General features: G+C 37.0%; 1 protein-coding gene across 7 annotated transcripts in view; it reads right to left on the bottom strand.

The window, feature by feature from the left end:
* Window positions 1–12,652, bottom strand: part of GTF2I (general transcription factor IIi) — a 70,137-nt gene that overhangs the window by 39,152 nt on the left and 18,333 nt on the right. For 4 of the 7 annotated variants that reach the window (XM_084219233.1, XM_084219238.1, XM_084219239.1 and 1 more), the window contains exons 4-14: window positions 11,969–12,103; window positions 11,426–11,609; window positions 11,207–11,235; window positions 10,139–10,187; window positions 9,387–9,430; window positions 8,227–8,244; window positions 8,051–8,128; window positions 4,023–4,082; window positions 2,499–2,561; window positions 1,284–1,412; window positions 234–296 (exon numbers count right to left, since the gene is read on the bottom strand). In XM_084219233.1, coding sequence (XP_084075359.1) covers window positions 234–296; window positions 1,284–1,412; window positions 2,499–2,561; window positions 4,023–4,082; window positions 8,051–8,128; window positions 8,227–8,244; window positions 9,387–9,430; window positions 10,139–10,187; window positions 11,207–11,235; window positions 11,426–11,609; window positions 11,969–12,103 — 852 coding nt within the window. The remainder of the gene's footprint in view (window positions 1–233; window positions 297–1,283; window positions 1,413–2,498; window positions 2,562–4,022; window positions 4,083–8,050; window positions 8,129–8,226; window positions 8,245–9,386; window positions 9,431–10,138; window positions 10,188–11,206; window positions 11,236–11,425; window positions 11,610–11,968; window positions 12,104–12,652) is intronic. The other 3 variants (XM_084219235.1, XM_084219236.1, XM_084219237.1) reach the window with 3 other exon arrangements.

Raw genomic sequence — 12,652 nt, 5'->3', positions numbered from 1 at the left:
GCTGGCAGGGGCATCATTTCAAAACCAGTCCACCAAGTCCAATATGCTTCAGTATATTGTGGTTGTCTAAAACTTCTCTACCAGGCTCATTTACCAAGCAGTGCACAATCCAAACTCCACTCAACACCAGCATACAATTCTCTTCATTCAGTGCCAAGTACTGCAATATGTGGAAAACACATTTTGGATAGAAAAATGCCTAAAAACTGAAATTAAGGACATGTGGTACTGACCTTCAATGGTGACCTCAACCTCAGGTTTCTCAATTGTTTCTGACATGTCATGGTGGGAGATCTCTGAAAGGGAAAAGCAGGACAGTTGAATGTTGGACATAGACAAGATTCTCAACCAAACACTCCATGCCTTTGCATCTAAACCATATAGGTAAAACCTTATCAAACAAGGGCCTTGTTACCCTTGTAAAATCATGGCTCAGGCCTGTTACTTCAGCTAAGCAGAAAAGGACTTTGGGAACATGACACAGCTGCACAGGAGCCAGAAAAACAAGTTATTTAACCATGATGTGGTCACATTGTGGTTTAGGGTGGTTGGTTGAATTATATCTGTTATACTAAAATGGAATGTAACAGATAATGGGCTACCTGCTTAAAAAGGCCTGCTTTTTGCAATAAAAGACTCTCCTGTGCACCTGCCTGGGGACTCTGCATCACTCTGCTTTGTACTATTTGTCCTCACAAAAAACATTCACATCTCCTAGGCTATAACTGTATTTCCACATCAGTTCTTTCATTGCCATCAGAACTCTGGGGGCTGCCTTCAAAAATATAAATTCCTGACTATACAAAACCTAATAAAAGCAGAGAGATTAATAAACCAAACTAAACCAAACCACAGAATAAAGGAGAGGTATAGGATCACAAAAAATCCCAGGTGAAGCATCTTTAAGCAGACTAAACTGAAGTGCATGGATGTGTTTCTGTGGAGAACCCAAGAGAAGGGATCAGGAAAGAACACAACCAGAAAATCCCAACTTTCTGTGCATCAATTTCTGTCTTCATGTCAAATAACAAAAAAAACCAGAGGTAACCTATGATGATGATTATACTGCTGCAATTCACTTATACAGAGCCCATGGCTCTAAAATTAAATTCCAAAAATGTTTATTTTTTAGCTTAATTCTGTCAAAAAGGTAATAAGTGATCAGCTATTGATGTGACAACTATTTTTGCAACAATACCGAACTTTTTAGCACCACAATATCATCCAAAACTTTTTCATAAAACACAGCAGGGAGACAAAATCATCTTTAATTTTCATCTTACCAAAACTGAATTCTTCTGCATTGCTTCTCCCAGTATTGGCAGTTTCAGTAGCCGGACTGGAGCTCCTCAGGCTCCCTTCAGGGGGCAGGTACTCACCATCATCATCATTATCATCACCAACATCATCATCTTAAAGATAAAAAAAACAACTAGTTTTATGTCCAGGGAAGTCGTGTGCAGCACTGGAACTGCCATGAATATCAGAACTCTAACACAATTAAGGAACTGTGCTTACCAGGGCACCAAATTTTGCAGCAAATTACTTAACTGAGTAACTTCAGAAAGCTCCTGTTCCTACCTGTGAAGGAACAACTTGTTCCTTCAAAAGGGCCTGTGCAAAGTACAAGAGAGCAAAACACAAAGATGCTTCTCTACTTCCTAAGGAAAACAACATTATCTTCTGAAACATGACTGGGCATCACAGGATTGAAAAAAACTCAGGCAACAGCAAAGGAATCACAGAATAAATTGTGCAGATAGGGACTATCTCTGTTATCAAACTGGGAGTAATATCATTCCATAGTAGATGTCAAAAAATAGTGCCTATGTTTTGTCTGGAAGAGCTCAAATGTTCTAAACCCACTTTCAAACCAGTGGAAAACCAATGGGAACCAATGAAATCCATCAAACAGGTCAAATCTGCCTTAAACACACACACAAGTGGACAGACAGGAGAACTGCAGGGACACTGCTTAGCACCTTTAGAGCCAATTGGATGACAAAGGCAGCTGGTCACTGCAAAGTATTTCATGGTGAGCAAAATTAGACAGACACCTTGAGACCCCACTTACACCACCTGCAACACTGCCTTTCTGTTCTGGTACCATTCTTCCCTGAAGCATTTCTTAAATACAAATGCTACATGTGGTTACACAGTGTGGTTATAAAGCAATGTGCTCTCCAGAATGAAGGAATGTTTTAACATCTTCTCTGTTCAATGAATATTTTTCATTAACAACACTTGAAAATTACTCCAAAGATACAAATTGCTGACAGGCATAATTTCAAAACCAGTCCAGTACTCAAATATGCTGCTTCAGTATATTGTGGTTTGTCTAAAACTTCTCTACCAGGCTTATTTACCAAGCAGTGCACAATGCAAACCACATTCAACACCAGCACACAATTCTCTTCATTCACTGCCAAGTAATGCAATATGTGGAAAACACAGTTTGGATAGAAAAATGCCTGAGATCAATGACGTGGGGAACTGACCTTCGTTACTGAATTCAACCTCAGAATCCTCACTTGTGTCTGACGACTCAGGCTGGGAGGTCTCTGAAAGGGAAAAGCAGGACTGCTGAATGATGGACAAGATTCTCAACCAAACACTCCATGCCTTTGCATCTAAACCAACATCATCAAAGAAGCCCCTTGAACTCACAGCATAAAATAAAAATAGATGCAAAGATATTTTACCATGAGCCTTTGAGCAATTCCAGACAAGGGCAAGGAGGTGAGGATTACACTTGCTAAACTGCACATCCTGCACTGCAGGGTTGGTGCTATGGCTGAAGGAAATTCCATCTTCTTGGCTTTCTTGGGTTAATACAATCTTGAATCACTCTCTGCTACCCAGGATTACAGAAAATATAAACAAAGGCTGCCTGTCCCCACAGATTAGGGATTTTTTTACCAGCTCTACAGACTCATGGTTACTGCACTATGATGATTTCCATAACAGGCTGCAAGGCCAACAGTCAAACATGGGAGGGAAACTCATGATCACAATGCTTTTGTTGGGGCAGAGTGCCCCAACAACACAAGCAAGATAAGCCAATCAACAGACACTGTGAGAAAGAGCAGTTTATGATTAACTGCACCACAGTTAAACAAAGGGAAGTTAATTGTATCAGAAACTCTATCAAAATGAAGCAGCAGTGCATGAAGGAACATATTTTAAATTATTCCAGCAGAGTAAAGCTGCACTTGTGCATTTTGAAGAGTATTTTCCTTTAGATCTCTCTATGCTTAAGTATTATAACATGCTGATGATTTCCTTTACAAATATTTTGACCACAGTCAAAATACATAAGTTTTTAACAATTTTTAATCCTTACTATTTAAAGTAAGGATTTTCACAGGAGAAATTCCAGAATTATTTTGTTCATGTGAACAAGACTCAGGGGACCGTTTTCTCATCCTAGAAATTTAGGGCAGCAGGAACATTCTGACCTTACTACGAAATTCATAGTGTTAAATGCAGGTTAATATTTTCTAATCTTTGCAAATGGGCAATCTAATACTTTTAATGTCAACAGTAAACAGTTGAAAAAATTGCATCTTTTTTTTGCAGAGGCATTTCAGCTATTACAGAGTTTTGGTAAGGTACTGCTTTGAGTAACACAGACTTTATGTGTTCAATCACCTCACAGTGAAGTGAAAAACACAGTTAAGTTGCACTTACTATTTATAAAGCAGAGTTTTATTAAACTCTGTAAGTCATTATGAAACAGACTGAATTTCTTGAGAAACATAACAATTTACACAAACAAGTTGTGCTTTAGAGTGATCAACCTGATACTCCTCTTTAAATTTAGAAAAGGAAGAAATTAAGTTCCCATCTACATGTCTGTCTACTTGAACAGCTGGAATTAAAGCAACCGTAATTTTCATTTCTGTTCAAGTTCCAATACCCTCAGTTTTATGGCAAATCAAGTAGCAAAGCTGTGAAAAGCAAAACTCACACACTCAATTTCTAAAATAGATGTGGGAAAAAAATACAAGTAAAAGATCTACCTGTATAACTTTTTCCAGGAGCAAGGTTTTCACCTATCTCTGGTGTTTTCGAAGGGCCTGCTTGAGAACAGAGAGAACAGTTTTTAAGGGTGTCTCACAACAAACACATATTTCCAGCCCATACAGGAATTTGCCAAATAACTTTTAATTTCATATATTATGTGCTCACTTCATTCTTTCTGTAATGTTAAACTTTGGAAAGACTCTGTTAAATATTAAATATTTATAAATCCTTACTTGGTTCAACAGAATAAAAATGGGTTTAGTGGCAGCATTGTTCATTTCTTGGACTACTGAACAGTCTAGAGACTCATGCTGAACAGCAGGTTTCAACTAATAAACTAATTTTCAAGAAATAAATGTTGATGCTTCTGCCTTCCTTCAATGACATTTTAATCATCTAGATCTTTTTCTTGTTCATTAAATTGACATTCCTAAGGATTATTCTTTGACTTGAACATTCCCACCTACATTTAATACATAAATTCACTGGGATTAAAGTCATTTACAACACTCCAAGGCTGTTTACTTTTCATTACAACAGTTCTTTTGAAGACTACAGACTGGTTAAAAAAGACTGGTGTAGAAAGCAGCACAAAAACTACACTTAACAGATTAAATTAACACTCCTAAAACCCTACTGCTTACTGCTGTGGCTGTCCTGCAGCTTTGCTAGAAGGGTGAGCTGCTCACAGCACAAACAACACCACACTGAGCAAGAGGCCAATCTATACCACAGAAATAGCACAGGCATGAAAAACCTGCCTGTGTGTGGCAAACAGGAGTAACTGGAACTGACTGATTTGGACTAATTGTTCTGTGCAAATCCCATAATTTCTGGGTGCATTTGCAAAAGCAATCTGCAGAAGCTCGTATAACTGACCAGAAATGCTAGTTGTTTAGAGATATGTTCATAAACGTATCAGCAAGAGTATTAACAGTTCTACAAGAGAAAAGCTACTGTTAATTAATAAGGCAATGAAATATTCTAAACTCTATTGCACCTGCACAGTGAGAAAGAAAATAAAGACTATTGTCACAATCAGACTTCTAAAGTATTTCAGTCAACTCAAAGTACATATACAGTATAAATAAGTGAATATCTAAGTATTAAAGAAAAAATGGTAATTAGGTAATGCTAACTTGAACAGTTCTGCCTAATTTGATTATTCAGATTTTCAAAGAGATTAAAAATGAACAGTATTTCAATGAGGAACCTATGCAAAATTCTTTGCTTGAAACACATTTCTTTCAGCAAGTGCTGCTCAGATCTGCTCCTGCCACTTTTCTTTGCTGGGGGAAGGTGCTTCCCCCTTTTTTAATTTTTTTTTTTTTAATCTGTTTACTTCAGAGGAGCTCCCTGATTTTGTTGAAAACACAGCTCCACAAACACTGATGTTGGCAGAACCTAACCACAGTCCAAAGATGGGGAAAAACAGGGAGGAAAAGGACCCAGAGACACTGGTGGCCCTCCAGGCCCCAGCAGAAAGAATTCTCATACCAAGAGTGTGATCTGCAGCTGTTAGGGGTGAGTGGGAATAGAACACAACCCCTCTGGGTGTGCTGAAAATGTCTCCACCAACTAAATTTGCTTTTATTTAAATCAGCATATTCAGCAGATGCACCCAGTCAGGTTTGGCATTTCCCAACAACTCCTGTGAACATGCAAGTATTATTACTCATAAGGCACTGACAAAAAAATAATATGCATCCCACTACAACCCAATATCTCAAAATATGCACAGTTTTGCATTTATTCCTTATTTCAGAAATCCTGACAGGATTTTTTACCCCCATATTGTGAAGTATTCTCTGTATTGCATTGTCTTTGTGCCAAATACATGCTGTGACAGTAGTAAAAAATGAGAACTAATAGTCTTTCATGCATTTAAACTTGAAGAAAGGTCTCAGAGTGAGAATAAATGCAATGTTTACATTCACTTTTTGGGTTTTTTCTTTGTAGGAGAAGACATTTTCTCTCTCATTTGGGTTTGGATGAATGTCCTGTATTTTAACTGCCTCACTAACATTGTCAAGAATTCCAAAACTGACAGCACTGTTCAATGACATGGTGTTTTAAAGAGAAAAGCTGTTAGGCAGTTTTCCACTCACTTCTAGGTGTTTTATAAACTGAATCAGGCTATTCACAGGACAGACTGTTTACAGCCTTTTCCTTCTGCTTCCATTTTTCTTCATTGTAATGTCAAGGCATCAGTGAAGACCTACATTCATAAAATTTACAGGATAACATGCCACTTTTACAAAGTGTTTGGTCGTAAGTCAGCAAGTAATTCAGTTCTGTATGGGTTATGTCACCAAAAACCCCTGCTTTATCCTGTGATGATAAAGCACAGAGCACTCAGCACTCACTCAGCAGTACCACACTTATAAGCCCCAAAGGTTTTTTTCCTATAGGACAAATGGTGTATTCTCAAATCTGAAAATACATCTGACTCTTGAGAAATGATTATTTAATTTCTTTATTTCTAGAAAAAAAACTAAATTATATTTAAACCACTACACCAAGAAACAGCATTCTCAGTTATGTTTCTTTTCATAAGAGCCATAGTAACTCATTTTTACAGGCAAGGCACATGCAGGAATAATAGCTAACATAGCTGGAATGCCCCAGGATGTGTCACTTAGTCCTGATGATCAACACTCAGTCCTTTTCCTCATTCAGTCAATCACCAAAATCTGGACCTTTTTCCCAGAACAGGTTGTCTTTGTTCTCCCCCAAGTTTAACACTGCAGTAACCTTCACATTTGTCCTGGACACTTGAAATAAACATCCACTGCCATAGTGTTTGCACTAGTTTGAAAGCAAACCAGTGGGAGACTCCAAGTCAGAACAACCATTTAATAGAAATATTAAAATAAAAAGAGAAAACACTGGCTTAAACTGACAGAGTCAGAATAGAAAGTGATACCCTGTTGGTCAGGGTGGTGGCAGCAGTCCAATTAAATGGTGGCTGCACATCTGTTGGACTGATAGATGTGGTTCTGTCGAAGCAGTGATCCTGTAGAAGGGTCTGGTCTTCCTCTGAAGGTCCAGTGGTGGTTATGGAGCTCTTGTCCTCTGGGAATGCAGTAGGTAAGGCTACCCATGGTGTTCCAAGCCTCAGATTATATCCAGGTAGGAATCCTTGGTTCCTCCCCCTGGGTGGAGCATCTCCCAATAAGATGATGGAATTTAGGAGTCATGCAGTGAGACTTGATGGCTCATTAGCAGAGACAGACCCCAGAGTTATCAGGGATGGGCCATGGAGGAGATAAGGAGCACTGCCCCACCTGTTCTAACAGCTTATGAAGATGGTAACAGAATACATACTTTTGGTTACATCTTACTTTGTAACTTAAGACAGTTCTAGAGCCCACTGACAGAAAACTGCCCCTTATTCTCTGTCAATACACCCACATGAAGTTTTAGATGGCTGAAGTCCCTATTTCTCAGTCACCTTATTGTGTACTGCTAAAACAATTCTAAATTTAGTAATTCAGTATTAACTCATGGCAACATCTAAATAGTGCAACCTTCAACCGAGATGAGAAGAACATCCACCTACAGATATAATACTCCCTCTTTGATTAACAGGAAGAGTTAGTGTGTCACCCAGGCACACAGCACATTGATCAGCATCACAGATCTTTGAGAGGAAGCACTTAAAGAAAAAATACAACCATTAAATTTTATCAGTGAATCACTTTCCCCAGGAAGCCCAAGCAGATTGCTGTTCTCTAACACTTAAGTTGTTTCGTTCTCAGAAATGGATAAGCCTGGCTTTTGCTGTAGGTTATTTTTAGAAAACACACACATATGGGTTTGGGATGAAGTTGTTCTTTAGGTCTTTTGGTATTCTTCATAATAACTTACATGATAGGCAGTATGGAAATGCTGTATCCTAACAAAGCTAAGTAATTGCACATTTAATGACGAAAAATTACTAGAAACATAAGCATGGAAGGATTAACACTTAGGCAACCAATCATTTCATGAGATAAACACATATAAAAATTAGTATCATTACCTGGATTATTAAATTGATAGTAGTTAGGATCATCTCTTTCCTGTTTCATTGTTACTGTTGACATTTTGGAAGAAATTCCTGTAGAAGCAACAAAGGAATCAAATATGGAAACCAATAAAAAGCAGATTCTTAAAACAAAACAAAAAAACAAACAAACAAAAAAAAAAAGAACCCACCATGATCCTCATTGGTCTCTATTAAAAAAAAAAAAAATACAAAACATTACACATTTGTTGAGCTAAAGCAATGGTAACAAAGTGACCTGCTGGTTTCTTATGTTTCAGTTTGGTCAACCCTAGAAATAATCTAGGATTAAATACCTCCCTACAAACTAGGCTTCCCTGATGATGCTGTCTAAGATCTGAATATTTTTTAAATGGGCTCCTTCCTCTTTGCACGCTACCACAGGAAAAAATTATATTTTATCACTCATTATGCTGAAAGTCCTGGGAAAACTCCTGCTCACTCTTCTGTGAGAATTACTTAAAATGCTGAAAAAGCAGCACTGGAAATAATCTGGGACTGACTCAGCAGAAAATTCACATTAATGCTTTGTGTATGTCAAACCAAACGTTAAAAAATGGAGGGTGCCTAAACCACAAATTTAAAATTGTGAAGCACAAATAACAAGAGCAAAAAGCTGGACTACATATGAAAACTTAACTCTAATAGGAAATTGAGCAGGGCAGCTCAACCCAGCAAAAGGGAAAGTCACCAGTTTATCTCCCAGCACACCTGCTGCCTCACTGGCTTTAATGGGATTACCCAAGCTTTTATCTCCCAGCACACACTTCAGCACTACTCTGCCACAGATCACAGTGCCTTGGGCAATCATCTGCTACCTGCAGAGCAACTTAGCAATGATCTGGCAATTTTTAAATAACAAATAACACATCTTGTTATTTATGACCTCTTTATTTTGATTTTAGCTAGAAAATTTATATTTTTTCATTTTCAGTATTTTAGGAATATTAACAAATACATTCTTCTCTAAATCACATAAAGATAAATTTAGTCTACAATGTATTACAAATTTTTGTAATTTGTAATTTCCCTCTTGAAACGGAAGCATTTAGCTAGGGTTTAATATTTGATAAGAACTCCAACTGAAAAACGGACAGTTTGAAGGAAAGAGATGTTTTTCTGTGTCACCAAGGACGTCTTTTTGCTACTTTTTTTTTTTTTGAGCTTTTTTTTTTCTCTTTTTGCTTAAGTTCAGTCTTCTAACAGAATATGTTTTTTTTTCTTTTGCTTTTGTCTTTTTTTTTGTTTGTGGGGTTTTTTTTTTGGTTGGTTGGGGTTTTTTCTGCAAATTAAGGCAAAATTTTGAACATACCAGAATCCTTGCTTGGTTCCGTTTTCACATTAACAGGGGGACAACTATAAAATTAAGCAAATCAAACAGAATGACATTATTGAAAACACACCTTCGATTTCTGGGAAGTTCTTAAAGCTTTATAGCTTGTTAAGCAAAATCAATCTCTCAGAATTTTTTTTCTAACAAGAACATAAAATTAAAAACCCCTGCATATTGGCTTATCTGATTTTTCACAACTGAATTGCCAGCAATCTCCCATTTCTATATTTTTCTGAGGCATACCCAATATTCAGATCATGTTTAGCATTTAATGAGAGGCAAACACAGAAGTACAAAAAACTGATCCCTGTTTTAACGAAATTAACAAATTTTTGATATATTACAGATATAGTATCTTCATTTACTAATTTTAAAAAAATCACTTTTTTCAAATTGGGGAGGGGGGAGGAAACAACATTACATCCATTGCCCCTCACTGCTGTACCATAAAACATGGCAAACTTATCCCTGACTAACAGACTGTGAATTAAGAACACCCATTGTGCTAATTAAACTAAAGAAAAACTTTGCCATTTGTTTAACTTGTAACAGTTTCCTTACAAACTATGATCAAAAGAAAGAGAAGATTGAGCTTCACGCTTTTTATAATGCCAAGCAAGCAAAAGTTATGCAAAGGTCAGCTGGGCAGAAAAAGCATATTAAGACAAAGATAACAACATGAAAATAGATAGTTGATAAAAAAAAAAAAATCTACATTACTATAAATTCACCTTTCACATGGGGGTATAACTGAATGTGAAGGATCTGTCACATCAGCTTCTGAAAGTTAAAAGACAGTATTTGAATTTCCTGTACTCCATTTACTTTAAACACAAATTGAAAATGTAGCATTGATTTCACAAAGCAAAAGCCTGTTCACAGTTTACAAGCATATGTGCATATTTTCCTCATTCACAGATAATGAAAGATCCTGTTAAACTGTACTGACACAAAAATAGCCTTAGAATGTCACTTAGAACACTGAAAACCTACCCTGTATTTTTGATAGAACTATATTATTAACGGAATTTCTGTAATATTCAATCTCTAGTCCTCAATCTGAGCATAGGCAACACATCTCTTATTTTGCTAATCAAGCATCAACTTCTGGCTCTTTCACTAAAGAAATTAAACTTTTCCTTTTTGACTACATTCCTACAGAGACTGTTTCATGGTTTTCATAAAACAAATCCCCACACTTCTGCAATTATCAAGTAAAGCAACATGATACTATAAAAGGAAGAGGAGAGGGGATTTCTCCTAAGCCAGAAATGAATCTCTCTAGAGTTTTACAATACTCACTCTAGCTCAGAATTTTTCATATATAGAGGTTTCCATAGGGACTACAACACCGAGCCACTTCAGAAGATTAGGTTACTTTTTAAAATTAAATATAAATGCCAAACTCAGCTGGGTAGTGGAACACGAGCACTAGAATGTCTTGGCACCTTCTAAAAACTGAAAAGTCCTTCCTATGTTCACTTCTCCTTCTCCTAGGATACTAAACAATTCCCATTAAATTTAGATTCAGTGTAAGGATGAAGAATGAAACAGAATGGACTTGATCAAGACAAAGAATGAAATAGAATGAATTCCATCTCTAATGAGTTGCTCCTGACAAATGCATAAAGGAAAGGGTTATATATAGGAAAGGGTTACTTACAAGAAAGGCAATTCACAGTCTAGAAATTTCTGCAAAGTTTGCCACTTTATTTACATGACCAAATGCTCTACATATATTACTACCTAAACTCAAATTCCAATCTTTTTCTGTTTAGTCTGAATAAGCATTAACTTACCTATCTGTTTCTTTGGTTCTGCGAAAGACCTGCGTGGAAATATGGGAAGAAAAACTCAGTTTTAGCAAAGACATTGTTAATTACTTGGTAGTGTACATTATAGAGAGAATTCCTGTTTAAGAGAAACAGTCTGCAGTGTATTTAATTAAAAATTAAAATTAATTTCACTTAAGTACAAAACCAAATTGAACAGACCAGCACAAGAAAGAGAGCAATAACCTGTTGATACTAAATGAGATCTCTGATTTGTTTTCCGAAATCCATTTCAGGGTGGAAACATCATAATTTGATGGATGTTTAAATGTGACTCCTTCAGGCAGGCCCTGCACTATCACAACAGACGGATTCCTCTGAATCTCTTCATATGGCACAGGTACTGCTGTTGACTTTCCTAAAGCTTTACCTAGAAAAAAAAGAGGAGTTGTTTTGATGTTGAGACTGCTGAAGTTAGCAAAAGGATGAGTCCCTCATAAAACTTTGCAACGTTGGACAGAACTGGAGCAAAATCAAAGTGTGGATGCAAATCTTCTCAGAAAACCAAATACTGCTGGCACTAATGTGCACTGTGCAATGATCTCAAATCACATCCCACAAAACACATCAAGAAGAACCACTGCATGTGTATTTTTTAGAAACAGCTACTAAAAGTTTCTGAAAACAGCAGTGTAGTTGGAAGGCTGAGATCATGCAGTCCATTCCTCCCAAATGGAATAAAAATTTAAAAACCTAGAACAGCTCTTCAGAAGAATTTAAAGCACCCACCATAGGAAAAGCAGAAAAACTCCTCCACAGACTTCCTAAGAGCCTCCAGCTCCTCAGCATCCAATGTCTGTCTGTTTACAGGTGGTGTAGTCTTTGTTTTCTGAAGTTCTGGAGGCCTGTCCTCTTCTGTAACACCTGGCAGTCATTTATAAAAATAAGACAAGCATAAAATAGTAAGTTATTAGAAGTGCCTAGTCCCACCACTTTAGACTAGAGATTCTCAAGCAGGAATCCTGCCAGGAAATTGCAAGAGTTTACTTGTATTAGAAGCAAATGCACACATCTATGTACGTAAGCAAGGAGCAAATTTAAATGTACACCAGAATTATTATATCCTCACTACAATCTTTGCAAATATCACCCCCTGAAGAACATGAATGACAAATTAAGAAACACATCCAAGGAGGCTTTTTTTGGCATGAAAAGGTTGAAAACACTATTAATCTCACAGAAGCATAATACAGTCAAAATAAAATGCTAAACTGCCAAGAAAAGAAGGACCAACAGAGTCACCAAGGAAAAGGTAAAATGCCAGTGTGAAGGGTCCCATAGCTCTCTAGTGCTGTGCATGACATCTTATGCAGCATTTCTGTTATGTCCTGGTTTATTTATTCTGTATGTGCTTTGCAGAACATTTTACAGAAGGGATCTGACTTTTGCTATGACAGCTCATCTCTTTCAAAG

The sequence above is a fragment of the Fringilla coelebs genome, assembly GCF_963513975.1.
Source record: "Fringilla coelebs genome assembly, chromosome: 20".
Lineage (NCBI taxonomy): Eukaryota > Metazoa > Chordata > Aves > Passeriformes > Fringillidae > Fringilla > Fringilla coelebs.
The sequence above is the reverse complement of the archived record's forward strand: the minus strand, read 5'-3'. Positions and strand labels throughout refer to the sequence as shown.